Source organism: Eretmochelys imbricata, chromosome 3 (assembly GCF_965152235.1).
Source record: "Eretmochelys imbricata isolate rEreImb1 chromosome 3, rEreImb1.hap1, whole genome shotgun sequence".
NCBI lineage: Eukaryota > Metazoa > Chordata > Testudines > Cheloniidae > Eretmochelys > Eretmochelys imbricata.
In genome coordinates, this window is record NC_135574.1 from 172,576,242 (window position 1) to 172,603,972 (window position 27,731).

At 42.4% G+C, this 27,731-nt stretch overlaps 1 protein-coding gene across 1 annotated transcript in view; it reads left to right on the forward strand.

Annotated features, from left to right (window-relative positions):
- Window positions 1-27,731, forward strand: part of PLEKHH2 (pleckstrin homology, MyTH4 and FERM domain containing H2) — a 120,779-nt gene that overhangs the window by 20,565 nt on the left and 72,483 nt on the right. The window contains exons 3-4 of the mRNA XM_077813847.1: window positions 25,039-25,101; window positions 27,230-27,379. Of these exons, the coding sequence (XP_077669973.1) occupies window positions 25,039-25,101; window positions 27,230-27,379 (213 nt within the window). The remainder of the gene's footprint in view (window positions 1-25,038; window positions 25,102-27,229; window positions 27,380-27,731) is intronic.

The following is a 27,731-nucleotide window of genomic DNA, read 5'->3' on the forward strand; positions in this document are numbered from 1 at the left end:
TCTACCAGGTCCCATCCCAAGGCCCTGTCAGTGGTAAATGGCTTTGCCACTGAGTCAGAGGGGATCTGAGTGAAATACATTGACTTAGTGCCCAGTTCTATAACCGGTCCACTGTCTCTAGTTCCCCTGGAACACTTTCTACCATATCTTCCAATGCAGTGGTCTGGCATCTCAGGTTTTCTTGGCCTGTGCTGTTCCTGGCAGCTCTGACACACTTGGACATCCGCAGGTACTTGGGTATCCACCTGGGTCTCAGCACCTCTGGCTTCCACAGTCTGTTGGTTTAGCAGTTCCCAGGTTGGTACCTGCAGCATATATCTTCCCTCTTCAGCAGTGAGCCCAGACTGAGCTGAGCAGCTCTCTTTTATACTGGTGCTCTGGTTGGTGCATACCCAGCAAGGGCGAGGGGGCGTGGCTTCCTCTGCCCAAAGTGTGGGGTTAACCCCTTCCTGTCCAGTGCAGGGCAAGCACACCCTGTCACTCAACCTTTTAAGTACTTGAAGACTGTTATCATGTCCCCTCTCAGTCTTCTCTTCTCCGGATTAAAGAAACCCAATTTTTTCAACCTTTCCTTGTAGGTCATGTTTTCTTATCATTTTTGTTGCTTTTCTCTAGACTTTCTTCAATTTGTCCACGTCTTTCTTGAAATGTGTTGCCCAGAACTGGACACAATACTCCAGCTGAGGTCTTATCAGTGCTGAGTAGAGTAGAAGAATTACTTCTTGTGTCTTGCTTACAACACTCCTGCTAATATATCCCAGAATAATGTTACCTTTTTTTTTTCAACAGTATTACATTGGTGACTCATATTCTCATATCCCAGATCCTTTTCTGCAGTACTCTTTCCGAGGCAGTCATTTTACGTTTTGTATTTGTGTAACTGATTTATTCCTTCCTAAGTGTAGTATTTTGCATTTGTCCTTATTGAATTTCATCCTATTTATTTCAGACCATTTCTCCAGTTTGTCAAGATCATTTTGAATTCTAATCCTGTTCTCCAAAATACTTGCAACCCCTGCCAGCTTGGTATCATCTGCAAACTTTATAAGTGTGCTCTCTATGCCATTAAAACAAACTCAAACAGAGGCTAGAAATAAACATAATAGTATATGATGGTTCCCAAGCAATTTAAACAGTTTGTATTATTTATACTCCTTTAAATTCCAGTCAGTTTTCCAGCCTTGTTGGATTAAAGAACATTATACAGAAATTCAGAGCACAATGTAAGCTTAAAATTCTGATCCCTCCACATGCTCAGTTTCCTATTTTTTGGAAAACATTGGCTGCACTTTCAGAATGCTTGCAAGTAAGGACTTGGCTGGTATACATGACCTGAAGTTTAGCAGAGTTTATAGTGCAAATTTCAAATCCAGATGAAAAATAAAATTTCATATTGGAGAAGTTTTTTCTAAAACATTTCATTCTTCCTATCTTGGAAATAATTCAGGAAGAACATTCTCTTATTTCTATAATTCCCTTACCATCAGAATCCCAGGGCACGGATCACAAACACAGTTGAGGGTGTTCCAGTTAGAGATTTAATGTTATTATTTGTATAATAGTGTCCAAAAGCCATGGCCAGGATCAAGTCTCCTTTGTGCTAGGAATTGTACAAACACAGATTCCTGCTCTGAGGAATTTACAATCCAAGGCCCCAATTCTGCAAAAAGTTCTGCACTTGCTTCAATTTAAACTTGTGAGTTGTTCCACTAAGTGAACTCCTGACCCTACTGAAGTCAGTGGCAAAACTCCCATTGACTTTTGTAGGGTGAGGCTTTCTTTCACTCATGACTTCTTTGGGACTAGTCATGGGCTCAGAATGAAATGTGTATAAAGTGCTTGCAGGATCGACATCTAGTCCCCATGTGGTCCTGTGCAGAACTCCAAGCTAGTGAGGCTCTGCATGGACACAGGGATCCACACTAATGGATCTGATGGCAAGAATGAGGCTTATTAAAGGTAACATGCAACAAGTAAATGGTAAAAAAAGAAAGAACGTGAAGACAGAGAATGAGGGTAAAAGTGAGGAGTTCATGTGGTTACAGTGTGTGAATACTGGGGTTGTTTGGGAGTATTCATTTTAATACCTCTAACTATTTTACTTGTTTTTAATAGTTTTGCCTATTTCTATTATTTTATTTCAATCTTTTGCCTTTTACTGTTTTTATTCTTCTATGTATTTCTTTTTATACAGATTTTTTCGACTGTTCTTGGTTTTGTTTTTTTAATACCTGTACCTGTTTTTTTGAGAAGGAAGAAGGTAGGAGGTATGGTAAGGGAGAGCAGACAAGTAAAAACAATAGTAGCATTAACGTAAGAGAACAGAAAACAAACGGCAACAAATTAGCTGTTTTTGTTCTTGGAGGAGTCAGATGGTGGAATAGAGTTGAACCAGGAGGAAATGTAGTCTTAGACATTACATGAAAGTGATGGGAATAGTCAAAAGCCATAAAAGTATATTCTCACTGCTAGGGTGGGGAGCAGGGCTTTAGAAATCCGCTCCAAAAGGCCAGTAGAAAAACAGGTGGTGGGGGTTCTTGGTGGTGGACAGACCCACTGGAATCCAGTATCCTCAGGCTGGAGTGCCTGGCTCAGATGAGGCATGAGAAGGCCCTGCACTCACCCCTACCCACTCGAAGCAGGGAGCCTTATAGGTGGTGCTAGCAGGACCAACTGAGAATTAGATTTTAAAAACAGCAAATCTGTAACTTATCTAGTATTCATAAAGCTGCAAGATCCTTCCTCTCTTACTTTTTTTGCCCCTCAGTGGCTTTGACCATTCACTTCTTACTAATTTGGCTTTACTCACCACTTCATCCATGACCACGTGTATTTTCAAGCTTTTAAATTTTTTCCTAATAGCTGGAAACTGTATGAATAAGTACAGTAAGCTATTATATAAATAACTATATTCAATGTCTTGTTTCCTGAGATGCTCTTTTATTTTTTGCTATCCTGAATGTGTCCCGTAAAATATTTAGAGAGACAAGTTGGGTGAGGTAATATCTTTTATTAGACCAACTTCTGTTGGTGAAAGAGACAAGCTTTTGATCGAACACAGAGTTCTTCTCTGGGTGAGCCCAATAAAAGTTATTCCAGTAAAAGATATTACCTCACCCACCTTGTATCTCTGATATCCTGGGACCAACATGGGTACATCAACACTGCAAACTATAAACTGTTTGTCATTTTGTAAATAAGTTCAGACTTTAGGCAGCCAGTAGTTCTCCAAATCATGGCCTACGCCCACAAACATTCAGCTGTGATCTTCTGTACTCCTAACACTCAGCCATTCTCTCTCAAAACTGTGGCACAGGCAGAAGTTCCATCATCTTCCTGGAGACTCACTCCCTGGCTCTGAATAGTTTCCTAACATATTTGGCTTCAGTTTGGGCCTTTTGCCAGGTCCACCACAATTCAGCAGGTCAAACCAAGCATAATATCCAGTTATTCTACAATATTAGAAAAATCACCAGTTAACTAAACCTTGACCACAGAGCAGGCCACAAGCTTGACCTTAAGGTTTCTTGGATAACTATATGTAGTACCTGAAATCTCTCTTTTAACCTGCACAGCTTTTTGTAAGAAATGGGACAAAAACACTTTACAGTCTGCTTAAGAGAACATTTTTAGCTCTTGAGGTTTTGGCATCTATTTTAAACCAGATCTATTTATTGAAGGATTACTTTAAAAACAGGAAATGGTATGTGATTATTTTTTCCTTTCTATCCTAATATCTTTACTAGAAAGATAAGCTTGAAGTGGAAAAAGAGAGAGAGCATTCATAAAAACTTACAAACTGTAGGAAAGTCCTGTGACTGAACTCGATAAAAGCACGGCTAATTATTCAGCCAACATTATGACCTTCAGTACATTGTCTCTGCAAGTCCAACAGCTGAATGTAACTTATATAGTCTACATAGGTATTGGCAGAAGTCCGAGGCTGTTTGCTTTGTAGGAGCTCCCTCCCATTCAGAGAAAATCCAGGCAATTAAGGTTGCTTTTCAGAAGCCTGTTTCATGTCTCTAATACAGTGATTTTCAAGCTGTGATCTGTGGGCCCCTGGGTGTCCGCAGATTATGTCTAATGTGTCAATGAAAGGTTGTTGTTATCACAGAACAGTGGGTTTCAACGTGCATTCCACAGACCCCTGAGGGTGGGGAGGGTGTGTGGGTGAAGACTGTGTCCAAAGATTTCCACACCTCCATTCGAAAGTTTTCAGGAATCCGCAAATGAAAAAAGGTTGAAAACCACTGCTAATACATATTTCCAAAAAGTAGTAATTTTAATAGAATGAGCTTGGCTAATATACAACAGGTATATTTTGATATAAACCTTTTGTTTTTTCCACCTGCATTTTTTCACAGTTTTAACTACCCTTTCTTTAAGCACTTAGCAAATATTTCAAGCTCAAATAATTGTTTATTTAAAGGACGAGGAAGAAATTACCTAAAATAAAACACAATGGTAAGACTGCTGGCATTCATTATGTTTTGAAGATAACTCTGAAGTTGCCACCCCGTCATATCAATGGGGAAAAACATGATTGTACCTGCACAGTGGTAGACAGCCCTGCATGGGAGTGAGGGGAAAGGGAATCACAAGGTGGTGAGTGCCAGAATGGGCCCATCCCCCTCCAAAGGCTCTCCAGCTCCCGTTGGCCAGCCAGAGGGAGATGGGAACTGATTAGCCCCTTGCCTTCCCTCCATTAATTTAAACTGTTTCCTGGGTCTGTTGGAGCCTCTCATTCTCTTTAGGTGCCCCACTGTGAGTCTGACTGCTTTCCTGTTTTGGGGGTCAGGAAGGAATTTTTCCTGTTTGGGCCGGTCAAAGTTCCTTCCCTACTCTGAACTCTGGGGTACAGATGTGAGGACCCGCATGAAAGACCCCCTAAGCTTATTTTTACCAGCTTAGGTTAAAAACTTTCCCAAGGCACAAACTTTGCCTTGTCCTTGAACAGTATGCTGCCACCACCAAGTGATTTAGACAAAGCACAGGGAAAGGACCACTTGGAGTTCCTATTTCCCCAAAATTTCCCCCCAAGCCCTTACACCCCCTTTCCTGGGGAGGTTTGAGAATAAACAAGATGAGCACAAACCAGCCCTGGATTTTTAAGACCCAAAAAAACCAGTCAGATTCTTAAAAATCAGAACTTTATTAGAAGAACAAAAAAAGATAAGAGAACAACTCTGTAAGATCAGAATGGAAGATAATCTTACAGGCAGTTAGATTCAAAACATAGAGAATCCCTCTAGGCAAAACCTCAAGTTACAAAAAGACACAAAAACAGGAATACACATTTCCTCCAGCACAGCAAATTTACAAGCCAAAACAAAGAAAATCTAACACATTTTCTAGCTAGATTACTTAATAACTTTACAGGAGTTGGAGGGCTTGCATCCTTGATCTGTTCCCGCAAAGGTATCACACAGACAGACAAAAGCCTTTTTCCCCCCCTCCAGATTTGAAAGTATCTTGTCCCCTCATTGGTCATTTTGGGTCAGGTGCCAGCGAGGTTACCTTAGCTTCTTAACCCTTTACAGGTGAAAGGATTTTGCCTCTGGCCAGGAGGGATTTTATAGCACTGTATACAGAAAGGTGGTTACCCTTCCCTTTATATTTATGACAGGGCCAAATTGGCAGGGGCCTGGTGGGTTTTTTTGCCTTCCTCACAGCATCATGGAGGCATAATAGGTAACAGAGGAGTAAGACAAACATTATTAGTAACTTTAAGAATATTTTAATTCATTGCAACTTGTGGCCTGTGTCAAGTGTGGATAAAAGGCCAACATGGCCAGCACCAGAAGTAAAGGAGACGTGAGAATTTGCTGGTGTATGGGAGAAGAGTAATCATAACATCTTGCAAACGGAGGTCCCCTGTGGGTATTCCCTGTCTTCCATGTAGAATCTGGGGTGATGAGGTGGATAGCGTCTCTTGCCAGTATAAAGTGAATAAAGTTGCTGCCTGCCGTTTAAATCCATCCCTGTGTCTTCTTCATTCATCTCCCTGTCCTGATTAAGTAGACGACTCATTGCATATAGTTCGGGTGAACTAGCTAAAGATTAAAGTTAAAAGCAGTTATAGTTCATAATGGAGAAACCAGTTTTGCTTAGTTGGAGGACCAATGTGATGAGTTTTTGTGGATGGGGGGTTGCTTGGATAGTTATTAAATCAAGATTGTAGAATTATTAGTCATAGCGGTATATTAATACATTATGCTATGGTAATCACTAAAGGCCTGTGATACAGCATGGCCAGAGAGCAGCAGAAGGGTGTGAGAAGGGAACCCTATTCCCTGTAGAGGGAAGAAAGTTTGCTATAGATTAATTAGAGCACCTGAAGCCAATTAGAGCTCCTGAAGCCAGTCACATGATAAAAAACCCCTGCTTCAATCAGACAAGGGAAGGCGTTGAAGTAGAGTGGATTGGTGTTGGAGCAGAGAGCAGTTTACAGGGAAGTAGAGGAGCGTTTGGAGAAATTCTGCAGTGGGCTAAGAAGACCAAGACCCTAGGTAAAGGGACACCTGGTTTGTGCAGAGGGAGGGCAGGAAGCCCCACAAGCAGACAACCAGGAGAAGGAAGTAGCCTAAGGGAAGGAACTGCTAGTTCTAGTGGTTTACCGCTATCCCTAGGGCCCCTGGGCTGGGACCCGGAGTAGAGGATAGGCCCAGGTCCCTCCCTTTCCACTCCCCTTCTCTAGGACAGTAGTGAGGCAGTTAATACCCCAGTTGAGGGGCAAGAAATGGTTCCCTGAACGCCCCCCCCCCCCCCCGAAGAAGAGAAAGTGCGAGACCCATCATAGTAGTGCCAGCAATTTGCCACATGTGGTGTGAGTAGTAGGATCTACATGCTGGGGACTTAAACCAGGCTTAGCCAAAACCCTCCCGTCCCTAAGATGGACGACGTGGTCAAGGCCCTAACACAAGCCACCGCAGCCCAGCAGGCGGCTACCCGGGTCCAAGCAACCGCCCAACAGGAGGTGACTCGGATGCAGAAGGAGACTAATCGTCTGTTGATGAGTCAGGCTGCCCAGGACCGAGCCCTGTTGCAAGAGCTGGTAAACCAGATGAAGGCCCTTATGGAGCTGAACCGCAACTGCGACAGGACCCGGACCATACGGGCCAGCCACTGCCTACAGAAAATGACACGGGAGGATGGTGTGGAGGTATACCTCCTGGCTTTTGAAAGAGCAGCCCTGCGGGAGGCCTGGCCCCAGTGGTCTCATATCCTCGCCCTGTTCCTGTGTGGGGAGGCCCAGAAGGTCTACTATGATATGGCCACGGAGACTGCAGCAGATTACCCGCAGCTGAAGGCAGGGATCATGGCCAGATCCGGAGAAACGATGGTGTTGCGAGCCTAGAGGTTCCATGAGTGGCAGTATACAGAGGACAAGACACCCCGATCGTAATTGTTTGACCTGATCCACCTGACCCAGAAATGGCTGCGCCCTGAGGCCCTCAGCTCTGAGAAGATGATGGAGCCCCTGGTTCTGGACCGGTATATGAGGGGGCTACCACCAGGCCTCTGGGCTTCAGTTGGCCAAAATGCCCCTCCACCTATGATGAGTTGGTCTCCCTCATGGAAAGACAGCTGGCAGCCCACGAACTGTTCCAGACCCCAGGGGCTGAGACACAAACCAGGAAGCAAGTCCCAAACCCAAGGCCCCAGACTGTCGAACTCCAGGAGAACCATAACTGGGAGGAAAGACACCGAGGAATGGCCTGAGGCCAAGAAGGGACCTGGCGGTTTGGGAAGAGAGGACTGGGGGGGCCAGCCAAATAGCCCCAGGCAGAGGGTGGCAACTGGAATAAGGAGGCGGTGTTACGAGTGTGGGGAATTGGGGCATATAGCAGCCCAATGTCCCAACAGGGAAGAGCCTATGCAATGTAATCTGGGGGATCACGGGGAGCAATGTGGCCTAATCGGCCTGGTAGAGGTTGCAATGACCTCGCATGGGTATACAAGATCAGTAAAAATGAATGGTATTGGGACCATAGCATAATAGATTCTGGGAGTGCTGTCATGCTGGTCTCGGGGAAGTGGGTGGTGCAAGACCAACTAACCCGGGTCAAAACCACAGGGGTAATGTGCACTCCTGGCACCGTAAATTGCTACCCCACAATCCCGGTACGGATTGAGATCCAGGAGAATACTACCAGGGTGACTGCAGGGGTGGTTCCCAGGCTTCCCTACCCTGTCTTAATTGGTAAGGACTTCCCCGGGTTTGAGAGCTTACTCCCCCCAATAGAGCCAGGGGAGGGTAGCAACCCCCGGGTTGAGACGGAGGCACCTACAGATAGCCTCACCCCAGTGTTTGCCGAATTTGCCCCAGAGTTATTCTCATCCCCCGGAAATCCCCGAAAGTCTAGGCGGGAAAGGAGGGAAGATAAAAGATTGGGGACCAGAATTCTAGCAGAGAACCAGAAAACCTCCCCTGTTGGTAGGTGAACCCATTCAGGAGGCCAGGAGATAATTCAGGCCAGTGAGGACTCTGAAGCGGTTCCTAGCCCAAGTAGGGGCAACCCAGGTGGCGGAGTAGAAACAGGCCCCCTGGAATTAGGTCACATTGGTACTGCACTTGAGAATTTTGGGCAGGACCAAGCCAATGACCCGCTATAAGCAAATGTAAGGGAGGAGGTAGTGGAAGTAAATGGCGTATCTGTGGAAGGAAAGACCCAAGGCCATATTATGTGCTCAGACATGTTCTGTTGTACAGGATAGTGCAAATACGAGGGGAAGAAGTAGAGCAACTCTTAGTCCCACGGAAACACACAAGGGCAGTACTAGAGTTAGCTCACAGTCATCTATTTGGGGGACATCTAGGAGTAGACAAGACACTGGATAGAGTCCTAAGAGGTTTTATTGGCCAGGAATACGTGCAGAGGTCCAGCACTATTGTGCCTCCTGCCCTGAATGCCAGTTGCATAGCCCCCGACGTCACTTGCGGGCCCCAATAGTACCTTTGCCTATTATTGAAGTCCCTTTTGAGAGGATAGCCATGGACATAGTGGGCCCATTGGAAAGATCGGCATGGGGCCACCAAAACATACTAGTCATCCTTGTCTATGCCACGCGGTATCCAGAAGCCATTCCTTTAAGAAACCCCACATCCAAAGCAATAGCAAAAGAACTACTCTAGGTTTTTGCCAGAGTGGACATCCCTAAGGAGATCCTGACAGACCAAGGAACCCCTTTCATGTCAAAATTAATGAAAGACTTATGTACCCTACTGCGCATCCAGGCCATACGGACCTCAGTCTATGATCCACAAACAGATGGACTGGTCAAGCGGTTTAGCAGCGCCCTTAAAAGTATGATCCAGAAAGTGGTAGCTCAGGATGGAAAAGACTGGGATACACTTCTACTGTATCTAATGTTTGCTATATGGGAAGTCCCCCCAGGTGTCCACTGGTTTCTCTCCCTTTGAACTACTATACGGACGCCACCCATGCGGAATATTAGATATTGCCAAGGAAGATTGGGAAGACAAACCTAACCCAGGAAATAATGTCATTGAGCATGTGACACAGATGAGAGAGCGAATAGCTCAAGTAACTCCTATCGTACGAGAACATTTGGAAAAAGCAAAAGAGGCCCAGCGTACATATTACAACCATCGGGCGAAAATATGGAGATTTCAGCCGGGGGAACGGGTGATGGTGCTAGTGCTGACAGAAGAAAGCAAACTCCTAGCCAGCTGGCATGGACCATATGAGATAGTGGAAGCCATTGGGGAGGTGGACTATAAGGTCAGACAACCAGACTGCCGAAGGCCAGAGCAAATCTACCACATCAACTTACTGAAGCTCTGGTGTGACTGAGAGACGTGCCTGGTCATTCGGGGAGCTCCACCCCAGACAAAAAGAAGAGGAGTACTTGTGGCACCTTAGAGACTAACCAATTTATTTGAGCATGAGCTTTCGTGAGCTACAGCTCACTTCATCGGATGCATACCGTGGAAACTGCAGCAGACATTATATACACACAGAGATCATGAAACAATACCTCCTCCCACCCCACTGTCCTGCTGGTAATAGCTTATCTAAAGTGATCATCAAGTTGGGCCATTTCCAGCACAAATCCAGGTTTTCTCACCCTCCGTCCCCCCCCCACACAAACTCACTCTCCTGTTGGTAATAGCCCATCCAAAGTGACAACTGACGACCCACAGGAGCAGGTGAAGATATCTCCTGAGTTAACTCCAGAACAATGAACAAAGGTCATTGATATGATCCAACGGAACCAGGACGTGTTCTGTACACAGCCAGGCCGTTCGACACTGGTCCAACATCATATTATCACCAGGCCCGGAGTAAGGGTGACGATAAAACCGTACCGGATACCGGAAGCTAAAAGGGAAGAAATTAGGACAGAAGTGAAGAAGATGCTGGAACTCGGGGTTATTGAAGAATCCCACAGCCAGTGGTCCAGCCCTATCGTTCTAGTCCCCAAGCCTGATGGCATCCTGAGGTTTTGCAACGACTTCCGGAAGTTGAATGAAGTATCCCAATTCGATGCCTATCCGATACCACGCTAGTTGATCAGTTAGGCAAGGCCCGATACCTAACCACTCTGGACCTGACCAAAGGATATTGGCAAATTCCCCTGGCCAAGGATGCCAAGGAAAAGACTGCCTTCTCTACACCCGATGGCCTGTTCCAATACACTGTCCTCCCTTTCGGACTCCATGGGGCCCCTGCAACATTCCAACGACTTATGGACAAATTGCTGCGACCCCATGCCAAGTATGCCGCCGCCTATTTAGACAACAGTCATCTATAGCCGTGACTGGGAAACACACCTTGGAAAATTGGAAGCGGTGCTAGACGCCCTGCAGAAGGCCGGCCTCACTGCCAACCCTCAAGTGTGTGATAGGACTAGCTGAGGCCAGATACCTCGGGTATGTAGTAGGGAGAGGTTTGGTGAAACCCCAATGGAATAAAGTGGAGGCAATACAAGGTTGGCCTCGACCAGTCCGAAAAAAGCAGGCCAGAGCATTTCTAGGGATAGTAGGATACGATTGGAGATTCATCCCTCATTTCGCCACAAGAGCAGGGCCACTGACGGATCTGATAAAGACTCGGGGCTCCGAGTTAGTAAAGTGGACTGATGCGGCAGAAGGAGCATTTGCAGATTTAAGGACAGCCCTTTGCTGCCATCCAGTACTCATAGCCCCAGACTTCGAGAAGGAATTCATCCTACAAACAGATGCACTGGAGGTAGGGCTAGGAGCCATCCTTTCGCAGATGGTAGGGGAGGAGGAACACCCAATCTCCTCCCCAGGGAACAAAAGTACGCTGTCGTTGAAAAGGAATGCCTGGCGGTAAAATGGGCTATGGAGACTCTCCGCTACTACCTATTGGGGCGGCGGTTTACCCTCGTGACAGACCACGCCCCACTCCAGTGGATGCACAGAAACAAGGAGAAGAACGCAAGAGTGACTAGGTGGTTCCTATCCCTGCAGCCCTTCCATTTCCAGGTATAGCATACGGCCAGAAACCAACACAGCAATGCTGATGGCTTGTCACGAAAGCATTGCCTCTCGTCCCAAGTGGTGTTGAGATATGTGATACAGCATGGCCAGAGGGCAGCAGAAGAATGTTGGAAGGGAGCCTTATTCCCTGTAGAGGGAAGAAAGTTTGCTATAGATTAATTAGAGCACCTGAAGCCAATTAGAGCACCTGAAGCCAGTCACATGATAAAACCCCCCTGCTTCAATCGGATAAGAGGAGGAGTTGAAGCAGAGTGGATTGGTGTTGGAGCAGAGAGCAGTTTGGAGGGAATCAGAGGAGAGTTTGGAGAAGTGCTGTGGTGGGCTAAGAAGACCAAGATCCTAGGTAAAGGGACACCTGGTTTGTGCAGAGGGAGGGCAGGAAGCCCCACAAGCTGAAGGGCAGGAGAGGGAAATAGCCCAAGGGAAGGAACCGCTAGTTCTAGTGGTTTACTGCTATCCCTAGGGCCCCTGGGCTGGGACCCCGATTAGAGGGCGGGCCCGGGTCCCTCCCTCTCCACTCCCCTCCTCTAGGACACTAGTGGGGCAGTTAATACCCCAGTTGAGGGGCAAGAAACGGTGCGCTGAACTCTCCCCCCTGCCCCCATCCGCCCGAAGAAGAAAACGTGCGAGACCCATCATAGTAGTGCTGGCAATTTGCCACAGGCCCCATTTGGGATTAAGCCCCCATTGTTCTGTGCACTATACAAACACAGAAAAAAGATAATCCCTACTCTGAACATTTACAATCGGGAGACAAACAGATAATGGGCAGAGGATGTAATGGGGTAGGGTAGGAAATGAATGTGATGAAGAAATGGCAGAGCTTTGTTAGTTGCATGCTGTGACACTGGTAAACCAGGTGCCAGCTCTTGCCAAGTCTGTAGGCATCGCACAGACAAATTCATCACACAGGAAACCAGACCAGATCACCTGTATGTTGCTGTTGTTGAAGACAGGTGTTAGACTTGTAAGAATGTGTTTAGTGTTTAGACTCTGTAAAATGCTTGTAAACTGCTGCATGCATTAATAATACTTGTAATGTCTGTATTTCATGCTACAAGGTAAAATATAAGTTTGTCTTATAATTGTAAAAATGCCTGCTCTGAAATTGTGAACTCAGATAGGAAGAGTGTGTCCCTCTGCCCATCCAGGAGGATTATCAAAATTAAGTGGGCCATTTTAGGACAAAAGCTTTGTTGGTTGCCCCATTTACCCATGGAGAAAGATGAGCAGAAGACCTCTTCCCATCGGTTTGAATGCTGGAAGGGGAAATAAAGATAGTTGACATGAAGATTTTTCATCTCTTTGCTCTTTGGACTCTTACAAGGGCTGGCCTAAAAAACAAAAAAGCAGAGATCCCCAGGTCAACCTGGGTTAAAACCTGAGAAGACATTCCGTTCTGACAGATAACTACATCTCTTTCACCTTTTGGAACCATAGACTGAACTCATTTGTGCATGTATGTTGCATGCTTTAACCTGTATATAACTGTCATTTCTTTTTCCTAGTTAATAAATCCTTAATTAGTTTGCTATAGTATTGGATTGTCTTGTCAACATGGCATTGTCTCTGGTGAGAGATCTAAGGTACAAATTGATATCTGAGGTGAGTGACTGGTCTCTTGGGACTGGAAGCAACCTGAATATTTTGTGATTTTTGGTGTAAGTTACTAAGTCCAGCTTCCCCGAGTGGCAAGATAGACTGGTGAGCCCAAGGGGACTGTCTTGAACTCATGGTAAGACTATAATAGCACTTCAGGAGTTCACATTTGTTACTGGATTGGTGAAATCTAATTATGGAACATACCATCCATTTGGGGTGTCTGCCCTACTTTTGACAGTCTGCCCTGAGGTAGGTACTCACGGTCTTGAACCATTCCAGACAGCATGACACATGTATAGTAAGTTTTTCTATTAACTGAGTTTAGAGGTAGGGAGAACAGGAGTGGGAAATGAAAAGGGACAGCTTGTTACCTTTCTAGCCATAATCAGCCAGCTGAATTTTTCAGGCATTCATGGCACGAGTCCTAAGGAGGGATTTGAAGGAGGATAAGTTAGTGGCTCTTCGGATTTTATCAGGGATTTCATAAGGGCCAGCATGAGAGAAAATATAGAAGCGGTTAAGGGAGAAGCTCACTGGTGAATGGTAAAAGCAGGAAATGCTCATGGAGTAAATGGAGGCATGATAGCAGTCTTGGTTTTGTAGCTGAAGCCAGTAATTTAGATTCTTGCAGAAACAGGATATGTTTGCTAGCTACCTTTATTTCCAGGAGAAGGATGTATGAGAATGTTCTATGGATTGCACAGCTGTAATTGAGGACAGAATCTGGAGACAGTAGTGTTGCATTAGTGTTACAGCTGGCATAATATAGCCTGCAGAATTTTTGTTACCAGTGATGACAAGGGTGTGGGGAGAAGAGCTTTATTTTCAGGTCAGCTGAATTTGCATGTTTGGCCTTTAGAAAGCATTTTTTTTTTAAACCTTTGAACTGAGCAAATTTGATCTGGAGAGACAGGAGTGGCAGCAGGAGGGCCTCTAGTAGTTACCACAGGAACTGCATTGTATATGCTTGGGTAAGTGGGCTGGGCCTATGTAGCTATCTTAGGTACTTATAAAGCCTTCATTATAGTTACTTGCTTACAGTCCTTAATGTATTTATTATCTCAGCTCCCTTGTGACAGAGGGAAGTACTATTATCCTCATTTTACAGATGGGGAACCGAGGCACAGAGAAACTGTGATGATTTAACTGGGAATTGGTCCTGCTTCGAGCAGGGGGTTGGACTAGGTGACCTTCAGGGGTCCCTTCCAACCCTGATATTCTATGATTCTATGAAACTAAGTGACTTGTGCAAGGTCACACAGGAAGTTTGTGGTAGAATAGGCTATACCCTCTCCTCCTGCCAAAACAGAGTTCACTGTGAGTCGGTATTGGCAGGGCCACCCAGAGCAGTTGATCTTGAAGTTAGCACCAAAATAAGAGGCATGGGGCAATTCAGACTTCTCAGAGCTATTGTGTATATACAAGCTTGAAAGCAGTGTAACTAATGCATTAGTTACACTGCTTTCAAGCTTTTCTTTGCACCCATGATGACTAGAAACTTACTTTTTTCTCTCTCTTTAAATATGAGCTTCGATTAATTAATTATAGGTCTCCTGGAACTGGGTCTCTATGCATGGGCGTATTGCCAACCGAGAACATAAAATTTTTTTTCAAGAATTTCACCTAGGATATGATAAGTAGAATTCCACTTTGTTATGCAACAGGAAGAAGGAGAAGAAAGTTCACCACGTTTTGGTCTATCCGGCTATCCTGAGGATCCTTCAAGATCTGGATAACACATTAAGCTTTTTTTATTGGAGATTATTCAGCAAGGAACTCTACAGCATGAACATTAACTATTTTTAAAGTTTTGGATTTATTCCAAGGGAAAGCTTTTGTGCTAAAATGTTTAACTTGGGATCTCAGTTTCTTTACAGGAGTATATTTCATTTTGTGAATATAGATAAATATTAGTATTGTCCCATAGTTTTTATGGGACAAGAAAGGGTTTCCACACCAATAAAATGCAACATTCCATTGGCAAGATAAACCTTTTTAATTAATGTACCATCTCTGCAATTATATAAAAATGATCTGGTAAAGAGCAAAGTGCCTGCAAATAAATGTATGTGCTAGCTTCCCCTTTACAAATTTTCTTAGTGTTTATTTTACTTTGAAATGTTTATTGATGACAGAGTGATGTAAAACCATGCCATCTGTGATTTGTTTATATAGCTTACTTTATTGGTTAGTTAATATTTTAATGCTGGCTATAGTTTGTAGAGATTTTACATGGCTTTATGGGAAATGTGTGATATGTAGAAGAAAAATTGGTAAATAGGGAAGTAAAGATCATATTGGAAAATATGATGGTACGTATGTAGTCCACTTTATAAAATAATGTGTTTGATATTTCTGAAGATCATTTAAGTGTTGTCTTAAGCTAAGTCACCAGAAGAGGGTGGGTTGTTTTTTTTTTTTTTTTTTACAGGACTTCACAACAGGAACCCAACTTGTCTTGCATCTCCAATTACATACATTCCTTCTGTCAGCCCTGAAAGATACTCCGTGTAGGCTAAGAATATTAGGAACAAAAAAATTCTATGATATTGGTCCATTACCAGATGGAAATGGTACAAGTCTCAATAATGCAGGAAAGGCAGAAGTGTTCAATAAATATTTTTGTTCTGTATTTGGGGGGAAAAACAGATTATGTAGTCACATATGATAACACTCTTTCCATTCTGCTAGTATCTCAGGAGTATGGTCAACAGCAGCTACTAAAGTTAGCATTTTTAAGTCAGCTGGTCTGGATAACTTGCATCCAAGAGTTTTAAAAGAGCTGGCTGAGGAGTTTGTTGGACCATTAATGGTGATGTTCAATACATCTTGGAACACTGGGGAAAGTCCCAGAAAACTGGAAGAAAGCTAATGCTGTGCCATTTTCAAATGGTAAACTGGATGACCTGGGGAATTACAGGCTTGTCAGTCTGACAATGATCCCAAGCAAATCAATTGAGTGGCTGATGCAGAACTCAATAAAGAATTAAAGGAATATAATATAATTAATGCCAATCAACACGGGTTTATGGAAAATGGATCTTGTCAAACTAACTTATTTTTTTTATGAGATTACAAGTTTGGATGATAAAGGTAATAATACTGATGTAATATAACTTTTGTAAGGCGTTTGATTTCGTATTGCACAACATTTTGATTACAAATCTAGAACAATATATGATTAACATGACACACATTAAGTGGATTAAAAGATGGCTAACTGATAGCTCTCAATATAATTGTAAGCAGGGAATCATCAAGTGGGTATATTATTTAGGGGATCTGCAGGGAATCAGTTCTTGGCCCTACACTATGTAACAATGTTGTCGATGAGTTAGGAAAAATCAAAATAATCCATGATAAAGTTTGCAGATGACACAGGAATTGGGGGAGTGGTAAATAATGAAGAGGACAGGTCACTGACACAGTGCAATCAGGATTGCTTGGTAAACTGGGCACAAGCAAATAATATGCATTTTAATATAGCTAAATGTAAATGTATACATCTAGGTGCAAAGAATGTAGGCCATACTTACAGGATGGGGAACTCTATCCTGGGAAGCAATAAATCTGAAAAAGATTTGGGGATCATGGTGGACTATGACCTGAATATTAGCTCCCAGTGAGACACTGTGGCCAAAAGAGCTAATGCAATCCTAGGATGCATCAACATCAAATACAATACCTCTTTATTTGGCACTGGTGTGACCACTGCTGGAATACTCTGTTGAGTTCTGGTGTCCACAATTCAAGAATGATATTGATAAATTGGAGAGGGTTCAGAGAAGAGCCATGAGAATTACCAAAGGAGTAGAAAACATGCCTTACAGTGACAGACTCAAGGAGCTCAGTCTATTTAGCTTAACAAAGAGAGGTTAAGAGGTGTATTGGTTACAGTATGTAAGTACTTCATGGGGAACAAATATTTGATAATAGGCTCTTCAGTCTAGCAAAGACAGATATAACATAATCCAGTGACTGGAAGTTGAAGCTAGACCAATTCAGATGGGATAAAAGGTTTAAGTTTTTAACAGTGAGAATAATTAACCATGGGAACAACTTACCAAGGGTCGTGGTGGATTCTCCATCACTAGTAATTTTAAAATCAAAATGGGATGTTTATTGTAAATGATATGCTCTGGGAATTAGTATTGGGAAATTCTATGACCTGTGTTATACCAAAGGTCAGACTAGAAGGTCTGTGAATGCTTAATAATATGTTAACTAGTTGTGATCAAGGTTAAGTACAACCAGATAAGATAGTTAAACATGATTTGCCCCATCCAGAATAGGCACAAAGTCTTATTTAAATTATTTTACTTAAAACATATTAATTAACATGTTTTAAAACTTGACCTGTTTTCCTCATCTAATCATGGCTATAGAGGCAAGACAGAATGGAGCAAAGTCTCACAGCAATAAATTACAGCAGAAGTCTGGGGAGATGTCCTTAATATTAAAAATAACTTATTTTCCAGTTACTCTGCACATCATTTATATTTTCATATAGTTTACTGATTTTATATTTCCATGTCTTGATATAACAGCATGTGGAGTGAAGCCAGATATTTGCACTAAATATTAGTAGTCAGCTCCACTTCTTTCCACTCTTTCTTCCTTGAAGATCATCTTTAAATAGGGATGATGTAACAACAGAATTTAGCCCATTATGTCCACCCTAATTTTTTGAGTTACACTATACATTTTTGTTTTATTTATCCTTAGAACCATCTCTGTTTTTGTGTTCTGCAAAACTTATTCCTAAATCCATTTAAGTATTTTATTTTATTTAAGACACAGTAAATTCCTCTCGGATCTACAATACAGAACGGTCATATTAGCTGCTGTCTCATAACTTTAAATTCAAAATATGTCTGATGATTAATGGCGCTTATAAAATATGCCTGAGGATTAAATTATGGGCACTGGCCACTGCTTTTTAGAAAAAGCACAGAATACAAAATGTTTTCTTTTTTCCCCCGCTGATGATATATACTGCAGAAACGAGAATGAATTTGTGGAATACTTTAATTTAATAATGAGATGGCTTTTTGGTTATATATATTTTCAGAACTAAACCGTAAGTCTGATTTTATGTAACTAGAAAGATTTAAAGTGATGAAGCGTTCTTTGACTTGCACAAGAATGAACACTGAAGTGTTTCTGTATACAATCAAGAGACTTTCAGATGAACTCTGAAAAATGCCTCTGAGCACATAAGTTTTTGTTGTAATAGGAAAACCAAACCAAAAACACATTGTTAGTGCTGCACTGACCAGACCTCAAGGGCAACACATGGTTTTTGCTGTTTATGTTTCAGCTATGTTTCCTCAAGGCATTCAATATTTATTCACATGTGGCATTGTTTGAACAAAAAGAGCTTAGCTAGAGTGATGTGACTTGTGTCAGATGTAGAGTTGTAAGTTATTCACTAAGTTTAAGCAATTGTCTGCTATATGTTAAAATTCTGAATTTTTTCTCTTATTTGCATAGGTTTTTTCCATTAAACCATTTGTGTATAGTTCAGATTATTGATTCAGTGTGCAGCCATACATTATCTGAAAATTAAGAGAGGATTTTTACTCATTCATGTAGAAGTGGGTAATAGATTATTTAAAGCTTCAGTTGATTCCTGTGTGTCTGTGGACATGTACAGTAGTTAGATATCTTCTGTTCACATTCATAATATATACATTTTCATATTTAAAAATACAAAATAAAAGTAAATTAAAGAATCCTAGGAGATCTCCAGATCTTTAACAAATTTGGAGACAGTGTTTCAGATTAGTTTAACTAACAAGGGCCCAGACTAACTGTCGAGATACATGGATATGAATTCCTCAGAAAGAGTTTGTTGAATTGAGGCTTTGGTTCAAGTTGGTCCCTGGTGCATTTACAGTCAGAAGCTAGACAGGAAATTAGGCTTAACTATATACTTATGCTGAATCCTGTGAATACCATTTGGCCTTTTCCCCCCAGGTTTATCATAAAGGGATAGATCTGAATAAACAGTATGTGAGATTTTACAAACTGTTGTTAATCCAAGAATGGTCTGGGCTACCAGTTTGCATATGCTCTTTCGTTCTAAGGAAGACTACAAAAGAGCTGATGAAGGCTGTGGTTCTGATCCCACAAGTTGTTCTGTGTGGCGTGATCCCATTGAAGGCACTGGGGCTTTGCATAGGTCCAGGGATAACCCTGCATAAAAAGGCTTGCAAGACTCAGGCCTAAATCATCACTCCTGCTTGAGGGCCAGTGCCTGTTTGTTAAACAATTTATCTATATAAAGTTCTTCTTAGACTCGGAGCTGTTCCTGGAGGCTGTAGCCAAGAATGCTTTTTTCTTCCATCTGCCTCTGTGAAACACATCAATCTTTATTTTCGAATGCAGACATTGCTGTAGTTATCTATGTCTTTGTCACCTTGAGATTAGAACATTGTATGTTCTTGTGTGTGGGCAGCGCTGTCCCTAGCCATTTTGGTGCCCTACGCAGCCCCCCGCAGGGGGTGTGTGGCCCCAGGCTTCCTCCGGAGGGTGTGGGAAGGTTTGGGGGGTCAGGGAGGAAACCGCTCCCTCAGCTCCCAGCCTTGGGAAATGAGGGAAACTGCCTTCCAGCACTTACCGGTGGCGCGGCTGGGAGACGGCAGCGCGGAGCGGGCTGGGGCCAGGTTGCTCCACTTACTGCTGTCTGGTGAGTGTAGGGCACCCGACCCCTGCTGCAGTCCTCAGGGGAAGGGGTGGAGTAGGGGCGGAGCAGGGGCGGGAAGAGGCAGGGTGTGGGCGGAGCAAGGCCAGGGGCATGGGGAAGAGGCGGAGCAGGGGCTGGAGCAGCATGCAGCTGCGTAGGGCACCAGGAAATTTGGTGCCCTACGCAGCTGCGTAATTTGTGTATGGGTAAGGATGGCCCTGTGTGTGGGGCTACATCTTCAGGCCATCCATCTGTAAGGGGACTGTTGCCCCCTTGCTAACAGTCAGTGGGGATGTTTTGGTTGGCTAGCTCCCAGTACTAAAAGGGGAAGGGTCTATGGGAAATCAGGACCCTGAGACTGACAGTCCCCAGGAACAATGGGGAGAGGCCAATGTTCCAGGTCAGCCTGAATGACAGGGCGGGCAGGCTAATCAGGGAGTCAGGAGGCTAGGGAGGTCCCATCCTCCGTGTGAGCGGGATTTGCCTGAGACAGACAGAGTGGGGCCAAGCTAAGGAGAAAGCAGGGGCCCAAGCTAAGCTGGGGAGCAGAGCTGTGCCAGATCCAGAGGGACCAGACCCTGTCCTGGGAGCAGAGCTGCAGCCCCAAAGCCAGAGGCACAGCCCAGAGAGAGCAGACTTGCCCTGGGAGCAGAGCTGCAGCAACCAGAGCCACAGGGGCCAGAGAAGCAGCCCAGGAAGCAGGTCAGTGCTGGGAGCAGAGTCACAGAAGCAGCCTGCAGAGCAGACCTGTCCTGGGAGCAGCGCTGTAGCAACCAGAGGCAGAGGAGCCAAAGAAGCAGCCCAGGGAACTGGAGGCAGAGCAGCAGAGACAGAGAGGTGCAGCTGGGGCAGGAGCAGTCTGGAGCTGGGTGCGGTGAGCAGCTGGGGAGAGCGAGGAGGACCCTGGGCAGGGGGCCCAGCACAGGGAGACGCCTCAGCCAAGAGGCTCTGCAGACCAGGCTTGGATTGTAACCCCGACTGGGCGGGGACGACACTGGGAAGAAGGGTCTTACCACTTAGAGCCTGAAAGCGTGTGGCCACCACCAGAGCAAGTGTCCAACCCGCAGCATCCCTGCAGCACAGCCAGGGCCTGAGAAGAAGGCCTGGGACTTACAAGGAGCAGACTGTGAACTGCCTGGACATTCCAGAGACACTGTTTGTGATGTTTCCTCCCACAGACCAGGTTGATGTGTTTCCTTTAACCTTTCCCATTTTTCCTTATTCTTTTTAAATTTAATTGTTGATTAAATAACTTGCATTTGCTTTAACTTGTATGTAATGGTCAGTGGGTCAGAGAAGTGCCCAGTGCAGACAGAGTACCCCGGAGTGGGGACACCCTAGCCCCTGTCCTAGGTGACCACAGCAGGGTTGGGGGTCGAGCTTCCCAGGAATCCTGGGCCCAGCCTGGTTGGGGTTACGAGGACTCTGCCAGACAGGAGAGTGGAAGGGGAGTCCTCAAGGGCAGGGAGGCCACTGGGTAAAGGAAGTGGGAGCGAGGACTGAGATCCTTTCGCTAGCCCACTTCACCAGGATAGTGCAGAAGCCAGGAAAGTTCCCCACAAGAGTGGGACTATTCCCCCGCTTACACATCCATAAGCTAAATTGGAGCAGATTGTGTCTCCATAAGTGGTGCTTCATGCAGAGAGCACAGTATATTCCTGTTCCGGAGTCTGCACTGGCTTCTGTTTAGCTTCCAAGTGGAATCTGATATTCTGTTTTTGAGCAGATTATTTGTGTGAACTTTGAATTTTGACATTTGTATTGTACCTATTATATGACTATTATTGCAATTGTTATATGAATGCCTGAAGTTTGGGGTAGATTCTCTAAAATAAACCTAAGTCAATAAACCCCGAAGGAAAAAAAAAACAGGATTTGTTGAGGAAATGGTATCTGGCCCTTAACTATTGAAACATTAGCCAGTTCCATATAATAGAACTACTACTAAAGTTTGGTCACTGTGGTATATTATTTAGCAAGTACAGAATATATTGTTGTATTATTTCACGGGAGCAGCCAAACATACATTTGAGAGCCTTCAGAAAGTTTCCAAATTACAAAAACAAAGTGTAGTTGCTGCCAGAAAGCTGGCTGACTTATCTATATTGTGAGCTCATGCAAAACTACTTAACATATTTTCTTCAGTCAGCTCTACAAAAAGCAAATATTAATCACAGTATTACATTCTTAACACTTTCAGCGTTATTTTTCTCGGTAAATTTGTCAGGTCATTTCCATCAGATTGTTATTTATAGTTTAACACCTAAAGCTTTTATTCAAGTAATGTTATTCATGTCACTAACTTCTGTCTAGGTATTTATAGTCCTCTAGCCAGCACTGCATAGTGTTACATATGCTTGGAAACAGCATGGAGGTGCGGGAATAATTCCTGTATTTCATGGTAAAGTGCTGTGCAGAAGAGCAGTTCTATTGTCTAGCTGTTTACATAATGGTACTATTATTAGACATTGGCTAAGGAGGCTGTGTTTTGTTTTCAGGGCTTGAGGCCTTTTATTTTCTGAGAAGTTGAGTGGGAGTTTGTTCAAGAAATAAATTTGAACCTGCAAAGCTCAGTATAACTTAGGGGTTTTGCAGCTTACACTATATGCAATGTGTTTGTTCTGGTCTGTCAGCTTCCTAGACAGGAATGGTGGTAAGCCAAAGGCTGGCTAAGTGATCAGACAGCTCAACTTGTGAAATGTTGGCTTCTTCCCCAGCTATAGCTATCCTGTGAAGGAAGAGGACGTAGAAGATCTGTTACATTGATGTGATGTGTTCCTGCCAACTTCCAAATGTAGGACATAAACTCAAGCAGGGATACAAAAATAATAAAACAGGAAGCTCAAAATGATGTGGGATTAGTTTGATCACAAACATTTCCTATGACATCACTTTCGTGAATTTGCATTTGTGATACGAATAATTTACAAAAGGATAAAGTGAAATCATGCCATGTTTGTGTGGCATGGATGTCATTTAATGAGGTATTTCCCTTGTAATGAAGGACAGTTGATATGCGTGATTGGAACTGGCTAGCAAAACTTCCAGGTTTTATTTCCATATATAAATCAGTAGGTATGTGTGCCAGTCTTTTTGGCTGGTTCTTTCTGGTAAAAATTAGTTTAAAGTTCAAATTGGAACCTCTACTTATGGTATATGTATTAGTGGTTCACAAAACACTGACACTGGTATTCCACCTATGTTTACAAGTTTTTGAAAACTCTGGACAGTTTGCCACTCATCTGCAGTAAAGCCACATTATGAATACTTAAAAGATTTTTCTATCATACTGCCAATAGAATGTTAGATGTTTATTACATGTTCCTTACTATGTAATGTAATGTGTGTCATCACTGAAAGGTTAGTGTAGTGCATGATGTTAGCTATCAATGTACTCAAACATTGAAATTAATCCTTACTACAAATTTATTAAGAAAGCAAATGTTAAACAGCCCTATTAAAGCAAGCTTTGTAAACTAATCTCATACTTCAATAGACATTCTAAAACCACAACGCTGAAAAATAAATTTAGGATACAAAATTATAAAACTTAAAACCTAATGATAAAAAACTCAAGATTAATGACAAACAGGGTTTTGGTTTTGGTTTTAATTACACAGACAAAAAGGAACACAATTTGTTCCAAATTGGTATTTAACTCCTCACCTCTCTGTCTAAACATTTAGTGCATAATCCTGTTCCTTCAAAAGAGCTTATGTGGGAGCACAGTTATGGTTATTTGCACTGTACCAACCATCATAACTTTATAATCCTTGATTCATATTACATGCGATTGTGTGAAGTTTTTTAAAATATTATTAAAGTGCGGAGATATTAAGAGGTTAATGACAGCTTTTCTTAGTTTAGTACAAACTTTCTCTTCTCTCATTTCCCTGCCTTTTGTTTGACAGCAAGTGACAAGTGTGTATTCTTGTCTGTACGAAGTACTGAAACTACACAAATCTGTTACTGGTGGTATGGATTGACATCTGAAAAAGCCAAGAATCTGGAAAATGAGAGAAATAGAGTACCAGCAAGACACGGTGACATTGTCTGTAGGAAGAATAAACCCTTCTTCAAATATTTAGCACTTGTATATGAGTCTTTTCAAGTCATAATTCTGAGGTTTCAGAGTAACAGCCGTGTTAGTCTGTATTCGCAAAAAGAAAAGGAATACTTGTGGCACCTTAGAGACTAACCAATTTATTTGAGCATGAGCTTTCGTGAGCTACAGCTCACTTTCTATGAAGTGAGCTGTAGCTCACGAAAGCTCATGCTCAAATAAATTGGTTAGTCTCTAAGGTGCCACAAGTACTCCTTTTCTTTTTGCGAATTCTGAGGTTGCGCATTATCCTCATAAATATTTGACTGTAACCTATAATATAGGAACAGTGACCCATGTGGTCAATGCATGACCTTTAAGCCATGTCCACTTGTGGCTCACATCTGTCCTAGTGACAACCAGTATGGAATAATAGTTTAATATTTCTGCAGAAGCAAGCTCCTGAAACCATGCTGAAAAATATTTGTCTTCCCAGGTACTCTGTAGCCTGTTCTTATAAGTTGGTTCTCAGAAAAAAAAATTCCTATATCAGGAAAACAATGATAGAAGGGTTCTAGCAAAAATAATATTTCAGCACAGTTATTAGTAGACTTTTCTTTGCAGTACCTGACTACTATCTTGTAGTAGGTCACAGATTTTTCTGGTGTCCATTGTGCTCTCTCGGTCAGATGGTGTTTGAATGTTGCATCCAGTACGGTCTTTCCTGAGGACTGAGTTTTCAACTTTACTAGGAACTAGGGACCTGATTCTGCAGTGTGTGAAGTACCATAGACTCTTATTAATGTCAATAGGACCTAAGAGAGCTCAGCACTTTGCAGGGTTGGGCCTCAAGAACAGAAAAGAGCTAAGGGTCTAAGGGTAACTATCAAAACCATTTCTACTACATGGTAGCAGGGAAGAGCCATTATGGTACAGAAGTTAGCCACAAGGGTCTATTATAAAGATAATTTTTACTGAATTTCCCTACTTTAGCAGAACCTCAAGAATATTTTGATATCATGCTCATGTATTGGTTATTTCCCCAGTCTCAAATGCAACTTGTCCTAACTTTTACTTGTTTTATTTTTTTAGGTCATATTAGATTTTTTGTTCTAAATAGGATATGAAATTATCTTACATTGTGGAGCTTTTGGTGGCAGCTTATAAAAGGAGTGCACATTTTATGACATGCTGTTTTATATGTATATACAGATGCAGCAACTTGAGAGACAAGTTATTGATGCAGATCGTCAAGCAGAGAGAGCTTTTCAACAGGTACATTTAAATTGAAGAAGTACAGTATGTCTGATAGCTGTTGCTGGAGGGCATATTAGAGCAGTGTTAGCAAAGGTGACTCAGAAATATTACTATATTCCTTAACTAGTATTAAGAAGGAGAGGATAATATATTTTAAAATGTCCCACTCTAGATGTTTCCTAATAGATGTTGTAACATCTTGGTTTGCCACCCAGTTATGGGTCTGTCTTAACGTATAGTCAAACCTATCAAACCAAATATTAAGTGCATGTCTTGAATCTCTCTGTTTGTTCAGTATTTTTCTTCTGTATCTTTTTCTAGTGATGCAAATGTAAAACTAACATGTAAGCAAAAGGGAGAGAAAACAGTCCTGACAGTAGCAAAACCATAAAAATATAAAATTAACATATTTGTGCCTTAAAGCCATATTCTCAAGTAAAAATAGGAGAATTCTCCAGTGTTGAGCCCTCTTTTAAAGTTTTGGTAGTCCATGGGATTAAGTAGTCCACACATGAAATTTAGGTTGTCTCTGCTGTCCCAAAATGAAGATGTTTTAGTGACTAAACCAGTGTCCCTGATGGATACCCAAACAATGCCATATAAGAATGTGCATCAAAAATTAAATGAAATCATTTAGTAATATAAAGTGTGAAAGCATAAAAAAATCACTTCATATGGTATGCATGCATTAATTGTTGCAGTAATTAAAATACACACATAGATCTCCTCAAACAAAATAGTAGGAGTCTAAGCCTACAAGGTGAGGCCACTTCCTGTGAGCTTTGCCAAGACCATCAACTTCCATTGAACTTAGTGGGAGTTGAGGGTATTCCATTGCATTGCAAGACCAAGCCCTTGGTTTGCACAGAAGCTATATGTTCTCAGCTTCAATTTGTTGTACTCCACTAATGAATCTCCCAATTTGCTTTACTGTTTAAAAAAATCAGTTTAAAAGCACACAGGAATTGTTAATTGGGAGCAGCATGAATCACTGTTTCCTGGCCTTTGCTAGTCTGTCTGTACATATATATTAGTGATTCATCGATAGTGAGTGCTGTCTTTTCTCTTTAACAGTGCTGAAAGGATTTATGGTTTCATTTTCTTTGGTGAAAAGTGTCTGTTGCCCAAGTTCAGCTCTTCTCTCACACGCTAGAATTTGAATTATGTTTATATGAGCAGTGGGAAGAGCATTTCAAGGCTGAACACAGTGGTCTGCTGAAAGTGAGCAAGTTCTGCAGTTGGGTTTTGTAAATTGTTTCTCTTTGTTTATAAATTAGTATAAACACTAAACATCTGACTTAGGCATGTTTTCTGTGGAGCAAAGATAGGTCTAGTCAAGCCTTAAAAGGCTATATGTACCACAATTATTTCTTTCCCATTTTGATATTTGAGTGAATTTAGCATTGATTTTTTTTATGTCACAGAAGCACCCAAAGGCCTCAATCAAAAGTGGGGCCACATTGTGCCAGGTGTTTACAGACACAGAAGAAGACAGTCTCTATGCCTAGAAGAGCATATAATCCAAGAACCGTTTAAGCAATAACCCTGAAAATTAGACACAAATCCTGGATATGGTCTCTGGCCTCTGTTCAAGAAAGCATCTCAGTTTATGTGTAACTCTAAGCACATGGTTAATGCTCTCTTGATTTGGAATGGATTTAAGCATGTTCTGAGTGTTTTCTCATTCAGGATCTTGGTGACTTGGATCAGAATGCATTCATTGACTATGAGCAAGATCTTTATAAGAGTCATAATTTTAATAAAATAATACTAATTCTTTTCATGTGTGCTGTGTTTAAGCAAGACTTTCAAAAGACTTCACAGACCTTTATTAAGCCTCATAACAATCATATGAGGGAGGTAAGTGTTCCCAAGATAGTCATCATATTCTTCCCCTTTTACTATCTCCAATAGTTTTATTTGTTATGGACGCAGAAGTTAGAAATGATGTTAACAAAACCTCTAAGTGTTAGCAGTGCCCTTGCAGTACTATTGGCTAAAGATCTACAAAATGCTCTCATCTCTGATCTGTTTTAGCATTTTGCAGCACTGGGTTGGGCCTTTAATATATGGTAAATTTTATTATGACTTTTATGATTAAATGATTAAAGTTTACTTAGGGTGTTGTGTTTCACCTGCTGAACAGGTACAGATTATGGAAGAGAAGTTGAAAGCAGCTAATGTTCAGACTAGCGAATCGGAGACCAGATTGTATAAGAGGTGTCAAGATCTGGAGACTCTGGTACAGGAGAAAGATGACATTATACAAAACTTGGAGCAACAACTTGAAGAACAGGTTAGGAATAATTCGGTGACCAAAAGGCATGTTATTCATAGACTCTTAATTGTGCGTATAAAAAAGTAAAGAATGGTATAAGTGAGAAAAGTTTAAAACTTTTTCATTATCTGATTATTGATAAATGGCCTGATGCTGTAAAGGTAATACATCACATGTTAAATTACAAGTCTGGACTGAGGAGCAAACTCAACTGATCTTTCCTACAGGAGGTGGGGCTGAGACGTAGTTGTCTACAGGAAGTTTTTTTTTTTTCAGTTGTTGTGGTGGGTCATAGGAGTGAGATTTTCAAACTGAGATGAGATTTCCTTTGTAAGAACATTTGATTGGTAAGTAGGATGTACTCTGGAGA